Consider the following 24,479-nt stretch of genomic DNA (forward strand, 5'->3'; position numbering starts at 1 on the left):
ATAAATATAAATAAATATAAATAAAATAAGTATAAAAATAAAAGTATAAATAAAAAAGTATATAAATAAATAAATAAAGTATGAAGAAATAAAATAAAATAAAATAAGTATGGAGATGTTTTTCTTTTTTTCTTGTAAGAGAATCTCATATTCTTCATCAGAACTACAGCTACTTTCACTGGAAGAATAATTCTTCAATATCTGTACAACGGATACAATTGTAATCTCTGCCATTGTAATATTCGGCATTGAGTGTGAGCGTTAAAGCGAGTTGCGAGCGTTAAATGAAACGCACCCATGATGACTAGTGACGTCAACGCTCACGCCGACCCACCTCCTTAGTGCGGGCGTTGTGAGCATTCATTTTTATCACCTGAAGTTGTTCACTTATAGCGTCCGCTGGCGTCGTGGACGATAAATGGAATAGCACGAAGAGCGATCTGAGTGTTACGAGCGTTATGTGGAACGCACCCATGAGCGTTCCGTCAATTCCGTATACGTTCCACGCCATAAGGGTGAAATCATACGGTGCTGAAAGACTGCAGAATAGAGAATGCGTGATTGAAGCAACCAATCAGCACCATTCCAAAGCGCTGATTGCTTACTTCAATGACGCATTCTCTAGTTCAGTCTTTTTCCGCACCATGTGATTTCACCCTAAGGGTGTCATTACATAAGCACGAAAACGCGGAAACGCGCAACCATCAATAATCGGTAAAACGCGAAACTCTGGGTGTGTTTCCTTTTTACTGGCAGTGCAACCATTATGGCTGAGGTCCACTTGACGCTACAAACGCTTCGAAGCGTTTGAGCGACCAATCAGAACAAAAAATTTTACGAATTGACTAATCAAAGAATGCTTCGAAGCGTTTGTAGCATCAAGTGGACCGCAGTCTATGACGTCACAAAAGTGCACTGCCGCAGCCGTTCCAAAATTACTGCGATACTACCAGCACTACTGTAACGTCGTATTTCGGAACGGCTTTGTAGTAGACTGGCAGTAGTGTAAACAGACGCTATGAATAAACGCACTAAATCGTCAATAAATTTTGAACGAAAACAGCAGCGATAGTGCTTCCGAAGAAGATGAACTAATTATGGAATCAATTCAAGCAGTTTGACCTCATGTTAAAAATTATATGAACATAATTAATGAATATTCAGATGTGGAATTTAAAAATCATTTTCGATAAAATGAATATATGTACATCTTCTGCACTTAAATATAATGTATATTTTTTTATTTCCTGGATCGAATACTTTCACGCATTGTGCTTTTTTAAGTGACGCCATATTGCACTGAAAAGCCCAAGACACAATGCGAGGGAATAACAATAGCGATAGGAATAACACGATTTCAATCTATCAGAAATCGGATACACCGGAATACACAGTTTCTGAGAGGTTGAAATTATGTTATTCCTACCGCTATCACTATTCCCTCGCATTGTCTTGGGCTTAACTACCTCACCTCAAAAGCCGCAGTAGTCGCAGTGGCAATATGGCTACCATTTATGGCGTCATCGAGGGAACTAGACGCTGTCGCAACGCGCTGCGTAGTAATAGCGGAACAATTTTTCAGTACTGCCAATACTGACAGTGTATATCGAAACACACCCTGTAACAGCGGATCGCTTCTGATTGGTTACACGTTTCCGTGCTCATGTAATGGCATCCTAATGCGGGGTCTACAATAGAAGTCATAGCGATCGTAGTTTTAAGTCGTAGAAAATTAACCAATCACAGTCGAATATGAGAAGAATAATCGACTCTGGTCAATTTTCTACGACTTAAGATCCTACGACCGCTATGACTTATGGTGCATTCCACTTAAAGCCGCAACGATCACAGTATTTGCTGTTTTACTAGCTTGCGGGCTGTGCGGGCGAAATCTTAAGTGGAACGAGTTTTGTGTGTGAATAGTCTCTGTAACATGGATGCCCTTGAGGTAATCGTAAACTGTGCTGTAAAAAATATAAATCTGAAGACTCATCGAGTTCTGATGACGAATGGGAAGTAGTGTTTATATCTTTCCGGATCGTATAAAGAGTTTTTTCATATTGGAAACCTAACAATACCGGGAACAAAACAAAATGTCTGCGTGAAATGATCACGCCGACCCACTTACAAACCATGGGCGTCGTGAGCTCGAAGCGGTCGCGATTAATGACGTCATTTATGACGTTTTGATCACGACCATAACAATCGCGGTTATGTGAAACGGGTTTACGAGCGTTGCGGGCGTTAAATGGAACGATTCTATTATAGACCCCGCATAAGGGTGCGATCACGGCATGGGAATCAGCATGCGGGACAGAGGATGTGTGATTCGAACAGCCAATCAGCACTCTTCCGCATTTTTCTATGCTGCATGTCTTTTGTGCCCTATGCACATGATACGGGAAAATGACCAAAAATGCGTCATAGGATTCAAAAACAATTTTTACAATATAATTTTAAATAGTGTACTTAAATAAAATTAACGAATATTACTGTTTTGGTGAAACAATTATTTTTTGAATTATGTATTTATTTCCCGGAACGTGTCACTTTCGAGTCTTTCACGCATTGTGTGCACAGAGCATATGCGGCATAGAAAAATGCGGATGAGCGCCGATTGGCTGTTCGAATCACGCATCCTCTGTCTCGCATGCTGATTCCCGTATTGTGTGACCGCACCCTAAGAGTGCGATCCCACAGGATGCGGAACTGCAGAAGGTTCGTAATTGGTCGTGGCTTCATTCCGCCGATTCTATTCCGCTAAAATGTATATCCCATTAAGCGAAATTTGCAGAATGCGCAATTAGCTCTGACCAATCGCAAGTCTTCCCGTAGATCACTTTCATTAGATCTACCAGAATAGCGTTTACCATTGGTTCGCATTGATTGCGCATCCATAAGTTTAATGGGACATAGGAAAATAAATTCCTGCGAATCGGAAATCACACAAACATACAAGGACATTACTGACTTTGTTTTGTGTACCCATCTTGAGTTTGATTTACATTTTTACCTTTCGATATACTATTCTCATACGACATTCGTGTTCTGACCATATTGACATCCATATTTATCTGGAGATTTAGGGCCATCACACAAATGACATAAGTTGCATAACTACAGCATAAAGCTACTTGGCCAATATAAACATAAAACGCCATATGAATTTACACAAGATGCTCATTGATCCAACAGTTTTATGCTGTGGTTATGCAGTTTATGTAATTTTGTGTGATGGCCTTATAGCTCTCACACATGAAATGCATAACAGAGCATAAAGATAAGACCGTTGGACCAATGAGCATTCAGCATAATGTCGCCATATCGATTTACATAAGACGCTCATTGATTCAGCGGTTTTATATTATGCTTATGCTGTTATGCATTTCATGTGCGATAGGCTTTAGGGTTGGTTTATAATAGGCCGTAATCTGTTAACTTTTTTCCATAATCTGTAAGGCTGCGTCCCCGTGGAGAAAGAAACAGCGGAACGGATTCAGAACGGAATATTAGCAGAAAAGAGATAGGATGAGGATATCTCTTTTCAATATTCCGTTCCGATTCCGTTTCGCTGTTTCTTTCTCCATGGGGACGCAGCCTTACAGATTATGGAAAAAAGTTAACAGATTACGGCCTATTATAAACCAACCCTAAAGCCTACCGCACATGAAATGCATAACAGCATAAGCATAATATAAAATTGCTGAAGCAATGAGCGTCTTATGTAAATCGATATGGCGACATTATGCTGAATGCTCATTGGTCCAACGGTCTTATCTTTATGCTCTGTTATGCATTTCATGTGTGAGAGCTATAAGGCCATCACACAAAGAGTGACAAAGATAGAACGACACTTGTGTCGATTGTGTCTCAGAGGATGCGTTCCGAGTTACGCATGAAGCGCACGATGTACTATTTTATCCTTCTTTATTAATTGGTAAACTACAAAGATGCATCATGCGTTTCATGCGTAACTTGGAACGCATCCCTAAAGCTGGTTCTATTATACATTAGTCGCATCGCAGCATCGCAAATATTGCGGTCCAATCAACGTCAAGCTAGCTCGACTCTGATTGGATTGCAACGCTTGCAACACGCTTGCGACGCTCTAATGCGATCAATGTAGAACCAGCTTAAAAGGAAAGCAGCCTTAAGCTGCGTTTCATATTCATTGTCAGTACTGGCAGCATTGCACATGCCGTTCAAATATATATCGCAGTGAACTTCTAATATACTTTTGCGTCTATATGACGTCATAAATTTTTGCGTCACTTTCTACTTCTATTACTGCAGCTGGCGAGGTCAGGCAATCGCAGTAAAAAGATGGCGAAATCCAACGAAATGGAAAATCATGAAAAAAGGTGTTTCTTTAGATGTCGAAACGAATAAAAGTTATGACATTTATATTAGTGAATAAAGAAGATGCAGAAAAAGCACGCAGAAGTATGAATATAATTAACAATTCCAAATTTTATCAAAATTCAAAAAATTATATATTTCTACACAGTCCTACCAAGTACTACTAAATCCGTTCCGTTATGCAACGTTGCAATGTCATAAAAGTACTATTAGTAATTTCTAAATGCTTCTGTAGTACTAATTTAGCTGCGGTCCATTTGATGCTTCTAAATGCTCTAAATGCTACGCTCCGAACGCTACACTCCGGTTGGTCCATTAATGTTATGAATGCTATAGTCACTACCCAAATGAACCAAGGTTATAGCATTTGTAGCGCCATATGGATTTCCATTAATTTCGTTGCATATTGGCTGCGTTCAGCAGAACGTTTGTTTTGCAACTGTTGGAAGTTTCCTTCGCGCTAATTGGATCATACTTTTAGATCTAGAAGAATGGTCCTATCTCAGCAGATAATCATAAAACGGTTGCAAAACTGTTGAGTCTGCTGAACGCAGCCATTGAAACAAAGTTGTTGAAAATAAAACTATTTTAAATGAGCAATGTTGTAACTTATTTTTACGAATGTTTTAATTTGTCAAAAAACCTTACGAATTTATATACATAGAACTAATACAAATTTCAAGACGTTTCCTAACCTCCTTTGCATATATATATTCAGAAGCATAAAATGAATGATACTAAAAATTATTCACCTTTTGAAGCACTAGCAAATTCTTCATCATTCGAATTAAATATATAAACACTATTTGTTTCCATGTCAGTAACTTCTAATTGTATCATTTTAATGTACGTTTTACAACTTATCTTCACTTTTGATTCACATTTCCCGCCAAATGCTTACAATGCTCTGACTAACGTACCTCGCGAGGTGAGGCAGTTGGAGCAGAAGTGGGAGCAAAAACGATGACGTAATGATGATGTCATAGACATTACTGGGAGCGTACCGAAGCATCAAGTGGACCGCAGCCTTTATGACGTCATATTGTCTGTACTGACACTGAATAACGAAACGCAGCCTTAATTAACTACTTTCAGGGTTATGTTCAGATTTCCACCCTGAATGCCACCCAGGTATCACTTCATTCTTGTTATTTACCGAACGTTAAACAAGGATAACATGACACTGGGAATCCGAACACGTCTCAGCATGTTGATTAACCATGCGCTTGTAGGAGTTTTCTCCGTTTAAACCAGCTTAACGAGGTTAATTTTTATAAGTATATGCACACGCACACACGTAGACATCGGCGGAATGAAACCACGACCAATCATGAACGTTCCGCAGTTCCGTATCCCATGGGAGCGTACCCCAAAGACATAATGGCGCGGTTCTATGGTGCAGAACGTATACGCAATGCGGAATTGGCGGAACAATATCCGTCGATGTCCAATCGCAAGCATTCCGTCAATTGCGCTCCGCCGATATGTCTTTTCTAAACCAATCACGAACGTTCCGCCAATTCCGCATTGCGTATACGTTCCGCACCATGAGACCGCACCATGAGAGATTTGTTTGCGTCGCAAGCTCCAACATGCTCCAACATGCTTCTATCTGCTATTCAATTTACCAAACGCATTGGAGTGAGTAAGAGCTATGGTAGGAGCATATTGGAACATGTTGGAATATGCGATGCGAACAAACCTACAGAGAATGGACTGCGCGATCCGTATCTAATAGCGTTTTCTCTTGGCTGCACTATCGCCCACTAGTGCAACACTCGGACAGTGTACCGTGTTTCCATGACTAGTGGTAAGCGAACTCATTCGGTGTTTCCGTGACTACGGTGTAATGCAAATTTTATGCACGAAATAGGATTTTGCTACAACATCTCAAAGGAACGGTGTAGAGCCAGCGTGACATTTAAAATTTGAAAATGGAAGTCAAGTGGGAACAGGGTTTTAGCGCAATAATGAAGGTTAGGTGTTCATCAGTCTAGTGCAGTATAGCTGAGTGTAGCGCTTACACGCAACTGGTGCGGTGCGAGGCTGCACCCCGTGTATCCCAAGGGAAAACGCTATAAGTAGTGTATCAAATGTGGTCAACAATAATGAGAGAGAGGGATCGTGGAAGACGGCCAATCTCCCTCTCATTCTCTCTCTCCAATTATACCATTAAATGGAAAGAGATACAGATTGGCCGTCTTCCACGGTCCCTCTCTCTTACTTTTATCGATCATTTTGATCGCGCAGTCCATTCTCTACGTCTTTGGCGCACCCTAAGGGCCGGAATCAGACTACGCACTGAAGATTGAGATCAAAGATTGAAATTTGACCAATGAGGGCAAAGGAATTTTAACTCCTATTGTTTTGATTGGTCAAATTTCAATCTTCAATCTCAATTTTTAATGCCTAGTCTGATTCCGGCCTAAGGTTTGTCCTCAAGTACTAGTTTCGAAAAGATCTATTCGCGTTACTTGCACTTTTCATCTTTTTATCTTCGCTTTAAAGCGAAAAATTTTTGAATTTAATTTAAAATGAGATAGATATATGTATATTTGAGCGTTATAAAGAAAGAATTTTCTCTTTTTAACGCTCAAATATATCTCATTTTAAATTAAATTCAAAATTTTTTGGAATTTCAAGCAATCCAAACAGATCTAATTAGATAAATAGAGATTCAGGCGTTCAAAAAAGAGAAAGCGAAGATATTGAATGCAAAAAGTGCAAGCAACGCGAACAGAACTATTATGAAGGGTGCATTCCGAGTTATGCATGAAGCACATGATGTATCATTTTATCCTTCTTTATTAATTAGTATACAACAAGGACAAATGATTCATTATGCGCTTCATGCGTAATACTCAGAACGCACCCCATCTCATTAGGCATTGCAACAGCCAACAACACATATTTCCGTGTCGATGAAATTACAAAAAATATTATCGAAATAACAAGAAATATTAATTCTATTTCTCTTCTATACATATATTTAACATGGATTCTATAGTTTTTTCATGAAATGAATTTTACGTTAATTTTAGTTTGATTAAAAATATCGTCTTCTTACCATAAAAAAAAACTAGTTTTGGTAAATATTAAAAACAAGGGACCCATCTCCAATGACTTCGACCTTGACATATATTATCAAGATCACAATATATGTCAAAGTCATCAGAGATGGATTCGTTGTTTTCAATATTTACACTAATTTTTATCTGATTCTTTTCTCCAAAGTCAAAAATACCGTTTTTTTTTACATTTATAGTTAGAATGTATATAAATTCACACAGGAAATATATATTAAAACACTAATTACAAGATCCACTTCGCGCGCGACCGAATATAGGATTTTTCTCTCACTTAATTAAAGATTTATTTTTATCGGTCTAAATACATATAATAAGTCAATCAATTAGAATTCTCAATAATATAGTTTAAATAAATATAATAAGATAACAGTATATAAAAAAAATAATATATTCATTTATCTTACCTGCAACTGTAAATCTGATTCAGATAATTCAATCTCTGACTGTTCCTCATTGTTGGTGGTTGCATTACTCATAATTTTATCGGTAATGATTTCGTTAGTCTCCAAACGTGGCAAAGAATTTGCATTTACTTCTACCTCATCTTTGTTTTTAATCATGTTAGCGTCAACTAAATTTCCATAATCGAATTAATAATTGAACATTTAATTAATGATAAATTAATATATAATTAATTATATATAATTACATAATTTATCGTACCTAAATGTAGTGTTTGTGATTGATCAAGGTCTTCAGGATCCTGTGTATAAGATACATAAATAATTTGTTGAATTCCATCATTAGATGTCTCGTCGGTGGTTATTATTTGATCATTGAATGTCTGTTCGTCTTGTGAGTTCGGTAGAATTTGCCATATCTCGCCGATCGAAGATCCTTCCGATCTTTTCATAGTTAATGTCTTATTCTCCCTATGTACCTGCAGAAATCGATAGTTATTACCGATTACTAAAAATTTAAAGAATAAAATTGTACCTTTTTGTGTTTTGTCAAATTTGAACAGTCGGCAAAAGCTTTACCACACACGTCGCAAGAATAAGGCTTTTCACCTGTAAAAAGTTAAATAACTAATATTTTCGAATTATACAAAAATTAAAATAATACACAAGAACAGAGACATTCATCTGATATTTGTGTTTAATACGTTTTATTTTTAAAAAAACTTATTTAAAAAATTTTGATTTATCATTTTTGATTACCAGTGTGCAAGCGAAGGTGTTTCTTCAGCGCCCATTGCTCTGTAAACCGGCGGTTGCATTGATTGCACTGGAATGGACGTTCTCCCTTGTGCCGGCGCACGTGACACTTCCATGTATCTTTGTGTAAGAAACTTTTCGAACAGAACTCGCATTTCCACGGCCGTTCGCCGGTATGCCGTTTTACATGCAGTTTGAATTGTGACGATGTGGTAAACTTTCGGCCACAAAAATCACAGCTGTATGGTTTTTCGCCAGTGTGAATGCGCATATGTTCCTGCAAATTGCCATTTTGCGAGAAACTCTTCTGACATACTGTACAAGTATATGGTTTTTGACCACTGTGCCATCTAAAATGGTACAATTTTTAAGATAATATATTTATTTTACGGCAGTAACTAATTAAGTCTTAATTAAGAGATTTGAATAAAGAAATTAAATAAAAAGTACGATGTTATTTAAAAGTTACAGAGAATTTATAAGAACGCGTATATTTCTTTCTCTTTAGATTTTAGAATTTTTATGCATTAAAATAAATGATATGCTCATATTACCTGTAATGCAAAGTGAGACTAGTCTTGTGCGCAAATTGTTGTTTGCAAATCTCACAAAGATACTTTTTCTGGCCCGTGTGAGTAGACTGATGATTAATTAAGTTTGCCTTCGTCTTGAAGCTTGAGTTACAAAACTTACAAGCATGTGGTCGATTATCCGAATGCACCAGCTGATGTCGTTGAAGCAACTGTTTGTGCTTAAAACTCTTGTTGCATTTGTTGCAGACAAAACGGCGCCCATTGTTGTGTTCAGCTTCCTTGTGATACAAAACGGAACTTGGATGGTTTAGAACCTTGCCGCAGATATCGCAAGCGTAATCCTTATCCAGTTTATTTTTCTGTAACATTATATAAAGATCTAAAAAGCTCTAGAAATATGTACAATTTAAAAAAAAATTATAAAATTATGTAAAATATTTGAGAAAGTTCAAAATATTTCTTGAAAAAAATTTAATTATTATGATAACTTTATAAAACATTATTGTTATTACTTATAAAACACAAACCCCGTTGTGAGTTGTCATATGTGTTTTTAAATCCGATTGATTTGTGAAATTCTTATCACAAATATTACAGGTAAATTCTTGCTGTTTGTGCACTACTCTCATATGCAATTCGTACTCCTGTTTCATTCCAAATTGCTTGTCACATCTTTTGCATATATAAATTGCATTTCTGGAATCTTCTGTTACTTCTAATTTCATCAAGGAAATGTTCTGCTCTGTGCTGCGCATCTCATGCGATTCCTGTATCTCAACATTTTCTTCGGAAGAATTTGAATTATGTTGAGTCATCTTTTGGTGCAATGCCAGATTATCTTTACTGTCAAATAGCTTCTTACATTGTATACACTCATGCTTGATGCCCTTATGAAAACTCCTAAAGTAGTTAAGTTAAAGCAAAAACTTTTTGTTAAAAAACTGAATGTACAGCTAAAAAAATCTTAATATTTTTAATGAAAAATTTTAAAAACTTGCAAATATGTAAATTTACATATTACATATTTGTAACGTACAATTTACATGTACACAAAATTACAAAATAAAATATAAGAGAAAGGAAGGAGTATAAAAATGGCAAAAAATATTATTTTTAGGTTTTCCAAGCTTTCCTGGCTAAATAAGCATTTTTTCACAAATTTATGGACTTTCAAGACAACTGTATAGGTTTCAAGTGTCCGTTCACAGCCAAAATTAGCCATTTTTAAACTCTCTTTTAATTTGCAGAAAAAGAATTTTATGTTCAAGCAGTCAAGATCTTTGTACATAATCCGTGTATATAAAATATTACTTATGTACTATGTATCTGCTACGTTGTAGGAAACCTCTGCCACAGAGTTGACATGTAAACTTATTTTTTCGACGACGCAATTTTGATTTCGATCGTATTCGTCCACGGTTCATAATTACTACCTCACCCAAGTCTGTACCCTCTTCTGTTTCAAGATGACCTATTACTTCTGAAAAATATAATATGTATAAATTCAGAAGAATTTCTTTTTTAAATTTCTTCTCTCTTTGACATTTCATTATGTATACCTTCGTTATGTATACCTTCCTGACCATCCTGATTAGCTTTTAACAAATTTTTCCGATTGTCAACCATTTCAGAATCATCATCTTCATCATCAATCACACCTTCTTCCTTAAAGATCCTTTCCAATTCTTTTCCCTGCACTGCTTCTAAAAATCTGCATAAATTTATTAATTATTAATAATCATAAATTGTAAGTTATTATAATTTACATGATTAATAGATTATAAAGTAATTATGCAGTATAAGGGACCATCTTCCAATGACCTTGGCCTTGACATGTTGTCAAGGTCATGACCCCGAGTGATCTTGAACAAATTTTAGCCGTCGCTCGTTGTTCGTTAAAAAGTTATTAACAAAAAAAGTTTTTCAATGAAACCTAACTTTTGGACATGACTGCGCTCCGATGAGACAAATTCCTTGCTTTAACAGCGCAAAATATTTTCTTATATAATTTTTGTGTCTTTAGAGCACCGAAAATTTGTATTTTTAAAGCAGAGAATTTGTATTTTTTTAAAGCATAGAATTTTAAAAGAAAAAAATGTGGTTTTAAAACAAAGAATTTATATTTGTTGTGTGTGTTGCAAAATGTTTTTGTTTATTTGATTCATTCAATATTTATATTCTCAGATATTGGGTATTTCTTAGCCATTATGTCAAAGAAAGCGTCTAATCGTTCATGTGTATCAAATGCTTTTTTGAACATGAATTCTTCATTTTTTTTCCTTTAAAATGCAAATTCTATGCTTTTAAAAATACAAATTCTCAGTGCTCTAAGGACACAAAAATTATATAAGAAAATATTTTGCGCTGTTAAAGCAAGGAATTTGTCTCATCGGAGCGCAGTCATGTCCAAAAGTTAGGTTTTATTGAAGAACTTTTCTTGTTAATAACTTTTTAACAAACAACGAGCGACGGCTAAAATTTGTTCAAGGTCACTCGGGATCATGACCTTGACAACATATGTCAAGGTCATTGGAGGATGGTCCCTTACTGTATAATTACCGATTATAATTTACAAATTTTATAATTTTCAATTTAACATACCTTTTGGGAACTTTGCGCTTTCTTCTGCGTCTACCATCACCATCCAGTTCTTCTTCTTCTTCCTGTTTATCCTCTTCACCTTGACTCATAGCTTCTGCAGGATTCTCTTTTGTTGCCTTACATAGAAAATAGGTACAAGTATATAGAATATATGAGTATTATACTATAGGAAACATTATACAATTTATTATTACAAACCATTGAATCTACATCCGCGTGGACTTTAGGTGGACGTCCGCGTTTCCTTCTTGGTTTAGTCAAACCTTCCATCTGCAAACTCATTTCATGTTCCACTGTGTACATAGATCCATCTGGCATAACTAAGAGAGAAAAGAGAGAAAAAATAATAAAATATCATATACAAGGTGTTTATAAAGTCTGTTTTGGAATCGATTCAGTTATGAGAAACCGCGAAATGTGTTCCTTTAAAGGAATCGAGGAGATTACCCCCACAAAGGGGTGTCCCAACTTAAACATTTCAAATGGAACTCTTCATATTGTAATATATCATTTAAAAGTACAAAAAAAGAAATTTTTTTGTTTAATTTCGGAGATGGATACGTTGACCCGTTTAAGAGTTATTCAATGTCAAAGTTTGAAAAATTCTATTTGTTCATACTTTCAATACGTGTTGGATTTGTGGCAATAATCAGAAAGGACACCGTTCATTTCTTGGCAATAAAACAATCGATCCTGAAATTCCTGTTTTATATTTTGAAATGTTTTTTTAGACATGTTTTCATAAGCTGTCATAATTCTTGCATTAAGATCTTCAATGCCATTAGGGATAGTTTTAACTGCACAAACTGTTGTTGCTGTGCATAAAGTATGTGTTCACGAAAATTCTATTGTGGATTCTAGCGTGCTCTGAATCACAGTGGATTGCAGCAGCTTGTAGATATCTAAGAAAATATTTCAAAATATAAGACAGCAATTTCATAATCAAATATTTTACTGTCAAAATTTGGACAGTGCTCATTTTCAACAGTTTCCTATAATAAATGTATTGTAGGATAACAAATAGAATTTTTCAAATTTGACACTAAATAACTCCCAAATGGGTCAATCTATCAACCTCTACATTGAAAACAAAAATTTCCTTTTTTTTTGTTTCATATGATATGCTACAATACAGCGGGGTTCTTTTTTAAATTTTTGAATTGAAGCCATTTTATAGCATACCCTTGAGGAGGACAATCTCCTTAAATCTCTTAACACATTAACTGTCGAGCCCATTTTGTTTCACTTTCCACTTATGTCAGACAATATCATTCAGAGATTCACGCGCGGTGCATGAGCTAAAGTATAAACAAAAGATAAAGTGTAAACAAAAAGTTAAACGCTGGTCCATAGGGACCAGCATGGCGTAAACGGAAAGTCTAGTGCTGGTATGTAGGGACCGGCGTGGCATTTAATGTGTTAAAAGAATAGTCCCTTGAAATAATTGAACACATATTTTGCGGTTTTTCATAATTCTGAACTGTTTTCAAAATATAAGGGTGGTAACAGACTTTATAAACATCCTGTGTGTGTGTATATGTATGTATATGTATATATATATATGTCATTAACATTTCTGATAGCAAAGCCTGCGGAGACAGATTTTGAACAGAACCTGCTACCAATTTTTGATTGCAGAAAAGTGTATATAGAATTTAAATAAAATTGTATATAGAATTTATATTATTTGACATTATCAGCAAATTGCTGCCAGAAATATAACAAAGCCTGCTAGATATGCTATGCCAGCAGATTAGTAGCAGAAACCGAGCAGTCTTGCATAACCTGACAGCAGATTGAGAGCAGATTGAGAGCAGAACCTGATTTGACCAGACTCTGCTCGGTTTATGTCACCAATCTGCTGGCACAGCCTGTTATCAGATTTTGTTGACAAATCCATAGCCAAATGCGGACACAGATGACTATGGTTTTGTAGTCAAAATCTGATGGAGTTTGTTGCCAATTTAGCCCCAAATTGCTAACATTTTGCTATCAGGGATTATATGAAATATAATAGTTTCACAAGATAAAAGATATTCAAAGAAAAAATTCTTACTTTTAATAACCATTTGCTGCTCATATTGGTCATCCTGATTATGAATTGCAGTATCCATTTCCATTCCTTCAAACTCTATGTTTTCCTTTCTATTGTGCAAATGTTCTGCTTTCCGCTGCTGCTCCACTTGATGTTTCCACAATTCACGTATTTTACGCTGACCAGCCACCAATAACTCAAAGAATTGCGCCGTTGCTTCCAATTGGATATTACAACCCGGACAAATTGTACGTGGTAATTTTCCATCATCATAAATCTTAAATTTATATGTTTATAATTTATAAATATATGATATCATAAAAACATAATTCATACATAAGTAAATAGTTTATAATCTACACTGTGATAATTTATATTATATTCTAATGTTCACATATAAAATGAAAATATTGCCTGTTCTTTTTAGGTAAACATCTTATACAGTTCGCTTTTTCCTTTCCTTTCTATGTTAAAGAGAAAAAAAAGAGGGTGAACCATGCAAGAAATTTAAGTAAACAAAACAATATATATATATATATACATATATTAAAAGAAAAGCTATTCATCTGTGATTATATCGAAGTGATAATATGGAGGCAATATAAATGATATGTTCAAGGTATGAATAATTAAAATATTCTTGTTTAGCAAAAAGGAAGCGAGCGAGCGAGAGAGAGAGAGAGAGAGAGAGAGAGAGAGAGAGAGAGTTCATAATAAAAAATCTAAGGAATAATCAAACATGCTATGCATGAAATGATGAACATTTGATCAGTGCAGTAGCATTGCATGGAAGGCATGAAAATCAGAGTAGGAAATCAAGTTGCAGTCTGTATAACCGGCGTTTTGAAAACACGACGCCTTACCTTCAACGGCAGGTAACGATTCACCAGCGAGCATAAGTCCGACTCGCCTGTCTCATTGATGAACAGATGCTCGTTGCCGTTGTCCGCCGCACACAAACGACAAATCGTTGAGTCATATAGATGCATATCTACTATCATATAGATGTTTCTAATAATAAAGTGAAATAATATCCAGAAATTATTCATCCAGAGAAGACGTAATGTATAAAAAAATATATATATTACGAATTTATGTAACAAATTTAGATCGACAATACTAAAATTTATTGCGTTTTACCATTGTTTTGTATATACAACGTTGATTAAGCGCTATCCGTGCTGTCCTAAACAATTCAGGGGATTATGCTGATTCCACAATAAGTCGGTAGTCTGCAGGTCTGCAGGGTCTGCAGCATGAGAGCTTTTCAACAGAAACAACGGTGTGGCAAGGTGAATTGTTGCATTCTCGTTGTTCCGTCAATGGTCACGTTCAGCAGATTAAAGGTGTCATTGGTCGCGTTCAGCAAACTCAACTGTTGCGTAGCGGATCAGTGGCTCTCGCGGCTATTGGATGATCTAAAAGAATACACCAATAGCAGCGAGCGCTCAAGGATCCGCTCCACACAGTTGAGTCTGCTGAACGCGACCATTGGCTGCGTTCAGCAGAAAAAGCAGCTATGCAACTGTTATAAAATTCTTGAATATGATTGGTTTATACATTTAGAATCAATGAGGAACTAAGGGCAAGACCAATCATAATAAAGAATTTTACAATAGTTGCAAAGATGCTTTTTCTGCTGAACGCAGCCATTGGCTGGGATAACTATGGATGTTATTAAACCTGATTAAGGCTCCACTTGATGCTACAAATGCTTCGAAACATTTTTGATTGGTGAATTAGTAAAATTCTTTTTTCCGATTGGTCAATCAACTGTTTCGAAGCATTTGTAGCACCAAGTAGACCGCACCCTAAGCGTGCCGTGTAGCAGAGATCATTGACCTCTGCTACACGGCACGCTTAATCGGGTTTAATAACTTCCGTAGTTATGAAATTGTCCAATCAAAGCTGTTCCTCCGAAGAATGGAACGACTGTGATTGGCCAGTTTCATAACTACGGATGTTATTAAACCCGATTAAAGGTGCCGTGTAAATGTAGTCATTGTCACTTAAGGCTAGGTCCACAACCTTGCTTTAAGTGGCCGTAAAGCCTTAAGAAATTGATCAATCACAGTTGAATATGAGAAAAATAATCGACTGTGGTTGGTTAATTTCTTACGGCTTTACGACTTACCTCTGATCTACAATAGAGTTCTAAGCCTTAAGCCATAAAGCTGGTTCTACATTAGTCGCATCGCAATGTCGTAAGCCTGTCGCAAGCGTTGTGGTCCTATTAGAGTCGAGTTAGATTGACGTTGATTGGACCACAACGCTTGTGACGTTAAGATGCGATCAATGTAAAAACAGTTTAAGAAATAGACGAATCATAGTCGATTATTCTTCTCGAATTCGACTGTAATTGGTTAATTTCTTATAACTTAAGACTTAAAACACCTATTGTAAATCCGGACTTAAGCAAGGTTGTGGACCTAGCCTAAATCCGGGGTTACCCCGGATCTACAATAGATGTTTTAAGCCTTAAGTTGTAAGAAATTGACCAATCACAGTCGAATTCGAGGAGAATAATCGACTATGATTCGTCTATTTCTTATGGCTTAGAGCCACTGTCACCAAGCTCAGTTAACTTAACTGGGCCAATTAATCCATCGAAATTGACCAATCTGTTAATTCTTCAAACAAAATGACAAATGTGATTGATCAATTCCGATGGATTAACTGGCCTAGTTAGATCAACTGAGCTTGGTGACAGTGGCCCTTAAGGCTTAAAACTCTATTGTAGATCCGGGGTTATGTAGCTTATGCTTGCTTTCCAGTAAGGACATAGGCTGCGTTCAGCAGAACGTTTGTTTTGCAACTGTTGGACGTTTCCTTCGCGCTAATTGGATCATACTTTTAGATCTAGAAGAATGGTCCTATCTCGGCAAACAATCATAAAACGGTTGCAAAACTGTTGAGTCTGCTGAACGCAGCCATAGGCAGACACTGGGCGCGTTCAAGTTGACAAAGCGGCTAACCTGCTCGCCAAGCAAATGAACATAATTGGTTGTTACTTATAGATCCAACCAATCATATTCAATCGCTCGGTAAGCACGCCTAGCCGCTTTGCCGTCTTGAACTCGCCCACTGTGTTACACAGTGTCTGACTGTGTCCTTGCTGGAAAGCAAGGTATGTCATTTTATGTGTGATGGCCCTAATTATTTCAATTTATCAGAAACTATGTATTCCACAATACATGATTTCTGATAGATTGAAATTCTTATTCTCTGTTCCCTGTTCTCTATTCCTTTCATTGTGCGCAGCCTCTCAGAGAATCAGCCCCTTCACTTTTGCTCGACCAATTGACGCCGCTCTCTACTAGCCGAACGCAGCGTCAATTGGTGGAGTAAAAGTGGAGGGGATGATTCTCTGAGTTGCGCGAGGCTAACTATCCAATTCCCATCACTGTCACTGCTCCGGACCTGATATCGAGTCCGGACGCGGACAGTGACACTTGACAGTATTGTCAGTACCGAATTGATCGAATCTATCCATTTTTACGTCAATCAACATTGATCTCCGACGCTCGTCCTGCTAGACTCTATGCACGTTTGAAAGAGACAATCGATCGCGTTAACAAACTTGACCAAAGTTGCCTGGTTGTAGACAGGACGCACGCCAACACACGCTCGCGCCTGGGTGATCGCCAATAATCGCCAAAGCATCTTGGCGGTCTCTGTGATCTCGTGACGTGACTCATCCCGGACATATATACATACGTCCATACATCCATATGCGTAATATGTCGCGCCTGCTTCATTAAAGTGCCACCCGTTTAGGAAAAATCGCAAATAAAAAATTGTCGGGTAAAGACGGATAGAGGCGTGCATATCCCATTGTGTACCGTATCGTGCGTGTACGTAGAGAATAGATGTCTGATGTGCTGACACGCACAATAGGCAAACACTGAGGTAAACATCCGTAAGCAGCTGTCGCTCAGGTCGCTCTCGCTATCGTCGCAGCCAGAGCCAGATACACACACATTTGTATGCGTACGTCGAGCCGTGAGCGAGACGCTTCGGAACACTCCGCTCGGACCTCTTTTGCATGGTAAGCGGATGTTAGGTTAGAATCCACCACCTACCATTAACCTCCGTTAACCTCGCGCTTGCGACAATCGACAATCATCATTGATGTTTCGCGTTATCGGTTTCGTCATTGATTGCTAGCTATCAACCGATCTTATTGCTGCTCTCGTGAGCAAGGAGTGCATCTTCGTTTCTTCTTGGAGTTCGAGACGACTTCGTTCTCGTCTCTCGATTTCGCTTGGTCATTCTATGGTCATTCTGGTCAGGTGACGCTCGATGGACAACTCTTGAGGTTAGATTGTTTCAGCGCAGACGACCTTTCTCTCCTTCGCGGCTTCTCACTCTGTCGTGTTCCTTTCCCACGGTCTCTCTGAACTCGAGAAGGAAAATTCACTATTGTCGTCTCTATTGCGACTGGGTACCAATGAAATTCTACTAAAACTAAGTACTAAAATTCTACACAAACTAATGATAATATTACTTCAATATTATAATTGACTAACACTCAACGATATAAATATGATACAATACTTGTAAGCATCATATTTTGATTCTTTTTAAGTTAAGAAATCTAAGAAGCTGCTGAGAAGAAAAAGAACACTATTCTTACATAACAGCTATATTATTGAATAAGAATTTACAACATTAATATTACATTACTATTATTCGGTGTTTATTATATAAGTACATTGTCAGGAAATTACAACATTGATGTAATGTTATGTTAGTTTGGGTTCAGTGGAATTGACAACCACAAGTTCGAGAGCCACTTGAATTATGTAGAGATCCAAAAGGTAAACATACTTGTGTCATGTATGATAGCAGGTAGTCAGTTCTTGTATTTAAGACTGGCTTAAGTACAGTGTTAAGATGGCAATTCAATGTTTTATGAGTAACCAGTTGTATTCTTATCAATCCTTGCTAGTATTCACAGTCGATACTTATTTCAAGACTTCTTAAGGGATCTTACAAGGGTTAATAAGTTTTAAGATATTAAACCTTAATACACACCTTTGGGTCATTCAATTTGTGTTCTGTACATTTCTTTTTTTTGAAACACTAAGAGCACCTGGTCAAATACCCCAGTCTCTCTTCTATTTCTAAAAAAACTTTGGCATCTCTAGAGAACAAGTTTTTTATGTTGCCAGCCTCAATTCATGTATATCCTTTAACTAGAATAACTCAGAAGTTCACCTCTGGGTCACAAATGATCATCCATTGTGTATATGTACAAAGGGTACATGTTTTGTTACTAAAAAAATTTTTATTTTTGTCCTTATTGTCAACTAATTTTCATTTGTATTGCAGGAATATTTCGCAAATTATTAAAAAAAGAATTTAATCCTAGAACAACATATTAGCCCTTAGTTTTGTTTGCATCGCATGTTCCAATATGTTCCTACCATAGCTCTTACTCACTTCAACGCGCTTGATAGAGTAAATAGGAGCTATGGTAGGAGCATGTTAGAGCATGTTAGAGCTTGCGATGGGAACAATCTCTTAATAAATACGATAGTTTTTGGTTAAATGTTGTTTGTAATGTTATAAAGAAAATTTTCCTAATAAATTATATTTTTTTAAACACAATAGCATTAATAAAATGCATTGTTTAGAATGTAAATGCAATATACCCTCAATTTATAGCTATTCATGCATATTAAAAAAACATTTTCAAGTTACTAAATAATTAAATTTTTTGAACAGCCGACATTTGAACTATTTTTTTCTTTTAAACATTTTTGTTTCAGAGTTTTACATTGCTGTATGAAAAAGTGCATTTTTCTCATTTTGTTAACTATATTTAGTTGTAACAATTTATATACAATTTGTTATAAATATACAACTTTACAAATACAAATTTAAAAATGTCAAAATATACGTAAAAATTGCTTAATAATTTTTGTATACTTGTAAAAATGATGAAAATTAATCCAGGACACAAAAGACTCATTGTGTGTGTAGTAAGGGTGCAAAAAACTAAGATGTGTACTAAGGTTAATGATTAGTTTATAATGTCTTAAAACTATACTTAATTCTTCGGAGCTGGTGTGAGTTTGTTGGACCCTTCTCGGTTATATGCTTCCATAGTTAATGGTGATCCACTATTCTGACTATTCAGTGATTATTCGGCTAACAAAGATTCTGATGAGTAAAAATAATTCTCTGGGAAGTAATGTTAAGATAAAAAATACATTGTATTTGAATTTACTATTAATTCTTGTATCTATTGTAGCAATTGTCATTTTAGATAAAAATGTCAAAAAATTCAATTTTCTTTCTATGTGCCAAAGGGTTTGCGGGTTATCGCCGTATGATCAACGCTAATGTCGCTAATAATAAATCAACGTTTTGTGAACCTTGCTATTCTCTTCATCAAGATGAGGACGCACTGTTACTGATACTGATGTATATATAAATACGTTTTGATGAAAAGTGAACGGCAAGGTTTACAAAATGTTGGCATTAGCAATGGATCACAACATGGCGATAGCCCACAAATCTTTTGGCACATTTGAAGAAAGTATCCATGAAAGCCTCAAAAATATTATCAATTTTCTTTATGTTATTTCTGTTATAAATTTCAATTATTCTTGTTGAAGTTGAACTTATTCTTTTTTATATAAGTTATGTCATTTTAAAATTAATTAATGACTTTTAATCAACATATATTAAATACGAGTAGTTTTCACGGACCCAGTGTCAGTAACTGTGTTACAGATTTTGATGTTAGCTCCGAAGGATTAAGATGCTCTATTTAAAAAACGATCACAAATTCCATCCCTTGATGCTATGCCATACAAAGCTGCATTAATGTAGCTGTACTCGATACTTTGATTTATGTTTTTCATAATATACACTTATTGCAAGGATATGAATAACTTGCATTTATATCGTTCGAGTGTATATGTATCTCACTCTGTATTATTTTGGCCATGTGGCGACATATCTATCATATAATACTTACTTTTTATCATATTTAACATGAATAGTAGTTATAATAGTGTTTTTCATAATATACACTTATTGCAAGGATATGAATAACTTGCATTTATATCGTTCGAGTGTATATGTATCTCACTCTGTATTATTTTGGCCATGTGGCGACATATCTATCATATAATACTTACTTTTTATCATATTTAACATGAATAGTAATTATAATAGCGTTTTTCTAACATCATGAACATTTCTTAAGGATATTCTCCAGTGGAGAATAATAAAGGATGTGTCCATTTCTTTTTTTTTATGTTTCATAAGGTGCATACATTCTAAGAAAACATGCCTCTGTTTGGAAAGTCTCAAAAGAGTCCAGCAGAAGTTGTGAAGGCCCTCAAGGAAGCGGTAAATGCATTGGAACGCGGCGACAAGAAGGTAGAGAAGGTACGTTGTTGTGGATACACGTTGGTTTCTACGATGAAATACATCCCCTTTTAGGCGCAAGAAGATGTAAGCAAGAATCTAGTGCACATAAAAAACATGTTATACGGTACGGCCGAGACAGAACCACAGGCAGACATCGTGGTGGCACAGCTGGCGCAGGAATTGTACAACAGCAATCTACTACTTTTGCTTGTGCAAAATTTAAGTCGCATTGACTTCGAGGTACGCTGTCAATATACCTGAAATAGATCCAAACGAATCGAACGAATATTTTTTGTGGCAGATAGAAAGATGTATGTATATGTGCGAAGTAAGTTGTTACTAAATGTTAGAATATTTATTAGAGCGCGGCATTAAAATGCTCGCCTAAGATGTAACAGAAACTCTAGTTTTTAGTTAAGTAATATTTAATATTATTCAGTTGTTTTAAGATACATCGCACATTTACCACAATAATGACATAACACAGAAATTATTAAAAATTATTGAATTAAAAAACAAAACATAAAAAAAGTAAAAACTTATTTTAAAATACATATTTTTACAATCTTCTCTTCTACAATCAGTTATTACATCAAAATTGCATTTCAAAATAAATATTACAAAATTTTTATGATTCAAAACATTCAAACTTTGTTTTTAGAATTGAGTTATAGCAAATTAGCGACATTAAATAATATTTAAATAATATTTAATAAAATAATTTACAGCTTTGTGTCCTTTTATCTAAATTGTTAGCGCAAATCATTAACGATTGTTATGAATTTAATCTTTCTGGTCCTAATCAAGGGAAAGAAGGATGTCGCACAGGTCTTCAATAACATTTTGCGAAGACAAATTGGAACTAGATCACCTACCGTAGAATACATATGTACCAAACCTGAAATTCTTTTTACACTCATGTCTGGGTAAGTCTCTTTTTTCTTTTATGTTATGTCGGTAGAATAATAAAAATATGTTGCTATTATTGAATGCACTTTTGTTTTGCAGTTATGAACACCAAGACATTGCACTCAACTGTGGCACAATGTTGCGAGAGTGCGCAAGATATGAAGCCCTGGCGAAAATCATGATCTATTCGGATGACTTTTATAATTTTTTCAGATATGTTGAGGTTTCTACGTTCGATATCGCATCTGATGCTTTTTCTACGTTTAAAGTACGTTATATGTTCTGCAACGCGAACAAGAAGCATGTGATACTTTTCTTTGTTCGTTTATATTTATTATTTACAATTAATTTTGTTCTTTTACTAAAAATATTTAAATATTTACAAAACCGTTTTTGTCGCTATATATGTATTAATATTATGTTGTTTAATGTAATTAAGTGATTTATAATTTTGTCCAGGAATTACTCACGAGGCACAAAATACTCAGCGCCGAATTTTTAGAGATACATTACGATAAAGTTTTTTCGCACTATCAGAGGTTACTCAATTCAGAAAACTATGTAACACGACGACAGAGTTTAAAACTGTTGGGCGAGCTATTACTCGATAGACACAATTTTACAGTAAGTATCTGGCTTTGTCTTAAGAGCGATATTATTTATATAATTATACCAAAAAAGGAATTTTCAAACTCTAAGAATATCTCTACGTTTAATAAATATAAATGTTTAATAAATATAAATAGTATTTTTTTCTAGAGAAGGAATATATAGGAAATATATAGGGTGGAATATAAAAGGAATATAAGGAAATATAAGTAGGATATAAAGGAATATATATATAGGGTGTCTGGTAAGTTTTGACAAAGCACTCGCGTGATAGAACAGACTAAACTGAATCAAAAAATCCTCTACCATTTTGCAATATTCGCAATAGTTAAAAAGATATTAATTATTAAAAATTGCTGGATATTAGTTTTCAATAATTTTTTACTCCAATACTATCAACTTTACAGAAAAATATCAAGAGACAAAAATTGTTTATTTTTTTCTCATAAAGTGCTGAGAATTTTTTCAGAATTTTTTAATACCGTATTTTCTCATGTTGATAAAAATAGTTGCGAATAAGAAAATGCAGTACTAAAAAGTTGATAAAAAATTCTGAAAAAATTCTTAGTGTTATGAGAAGAAAATAAACAATTTTTTCTTGCAGTTTTTCTCTAAAGTTGACAGTATTTGAGAAAAAAATCGTTAACTATTGCGAAAATTGCAAAATGGTAGAGAACTTTTCAACTCAGTTTAGTCCGTCTATCTACACACAAGCTTTATCAAAACTTACCGGACACCCTATATATATTTTATATACCGGCACATGCTTCTCGATAAATAGTCAATATATAAAATATTAATAAAACAAAAAATTAAGAAATAAGCAATAATTTGTTTAAAGAAAAATTCTTAATCTCCTAGCTCGCCATTGTTATTTTTATTTATCTCTCTTGGCCATGCTATATCTCTAAATTGAATGTATATTTTTTTAGCTTAAAACGTGTGAAATCTATGCCTCAAAATCAAATTAAGACAGATAAATATGAATATATTACAAAAATATTTTATTTTCAATTGATTATAATAGCTCAAAAGATGGGAAAAATTTACCAAAAAATGACTACTTTTGCAATTCTCAAATTTTAAAATTTAAATTTTAAACAAAAAAAACTGTGGGGTTTAAATTTATTCTTTAGACTAACAAAAAAAATAGTACAACATGAATCGCTCAAAAAAGTATAATTATTTGAAGTATCGAAAATCGAATTTTTAAAAAATCTATATATCATGAGATTTTATAATTAATGAATAAAATTTTATCATTTAGAACTATCTACAAAACTATCTATCAGTAATTGCGCTTTTTTTATCCTTTGGCTTTTTTGATAGAGCCGAGGTTACGCCGATAGTTTAGAAGATGATACAGCTCGGTAAAGCGATAGTACATCGGGCCCGGCCGAGCGATCTCAAGACTAATAGGCCATAAAATTTCTACTATTTATTATACAGGATGTCTCCGCATACAGTTCCAAAACTGCTACAGCGGCTTCAGCATATGAAAACAAGTCGAAAATAGGTCTGTTTTTTATTGCTGCATTTTCTGAATTAGTACAGTGCAATAAGTTGAAGTGAAACAAATACGAGGGGCACTATTTATATTTTGAGCCTATTAATAAAAAAACAGTAATTTGTCATTGAAAATGACTTTATTGTTTTTCAAAATATTCTCCTTTATGATCTTTACACTTTTGCATGCGTTCGAACCACTTGTTTGCACCAATCGACACGAGCATCTTTTTGAGATTTTGTCAGATTATGTGGGATCCAACGAGAACAAATCACGGCTAAATGATCATGC

The 24,479-nt window shown here is 35.2% G+C and overlaps 2 protein-coding genes across 6 annotated transcripts in view; one reads left to right on the forward strand and one right to left on the reverse strand.

Moving 5' to 3' along the window:
• Positions 1-7,843: 7,843 nt before the first annotated feature.
• On the reverse strand, positions 7,844-15,071 carry LOC108725916 (zinc finger protein 665). Its single transcript, XM_018453223.1, has 13 exons — positions 14,915-15,071; positions 14,638-14,785; positions 13,796-14,051; positions 11,938-12,059; positions 11,740-11,855; positions 10,698-10,849; positions 10,450-10,618; positions 9,666-10,038; positions 9,160-9,497; positions 8,609-8,955; positions 8,385-8,458; positions 8,112-8,328; positions 7,844-8,019 (listed from the first exon to the last, which is right to left on the reverse strand). Exons 2-13 carry the CDS (start codon positions 14,773-14,775, stop codon positions 7,844-7,846), a joined length of 2,478 nt encoding a protein of 825 aa, XP_018308725.1. The 5' UTR covers positions 14,776-14,785; positions 14,915-15,071.
• A 2,131-nt stretch (positions 15,072-17,202) lies between these two features.
• Mo25 (calcium binding protein Mo25) overlaps positions 17,203-24,479 on the forward strand; it is a 14,215-nt gene continuing 6,938 nt past the window's right edge. Inside the window, exons 1-6 of one of the 5 annotated variants that reach the window (XM_018453236.1) lie at positions 17,203-17,822; positions 21,059-21,172; positions 21,236-21,403; positions 21,971-22,089; positions 22,172-22,340; positions 22,532-22,696. In XM_018453236.1, coding sequence (XP_018308738.1) covers positions 21,080-21,172; positions 21,236-21,403; positions 21,971-22,089; positions 22,172-22,340; positions 22,532-22,696 — 714 coding nt within the window. In that variant the 5' untranslated portion in view covers positions 17,203-17,822; positions 21,059-21,079. Of the gene's footprint in view, positions 17,823-17,880; positions 18,219-18,481; positions 18,595-21,058; positions 21,182-21,235; positions 21,404-21,970; positions 22,090-22,171; positions 22,341-22,531; positions 22,697-24,479 lie in introns of those variants that run through there. The other 4 variants (XM_018453231.1, XM_018453232.1, XM_018453233.1 and 1 more) reach the window with 4 other exon arrangements.

The sequence above is a fragment of the Mycetomoellerius zeteki genome, unplaced genomic scaffold, assembly GCF_001594055.1.
Source record: "Mycetomoellerius zeteki isolate Tzet28-1 unplaced genomic scaffold, Tzet1.0 scaffold368, whole genome shotgun sequence".
NCBI lineage: Eukaryota > Metazoa > Arthropoda > Insecta > Hymenoptera > Formicidae > Mycetomoellerius > Mycetomoellerius zeteki.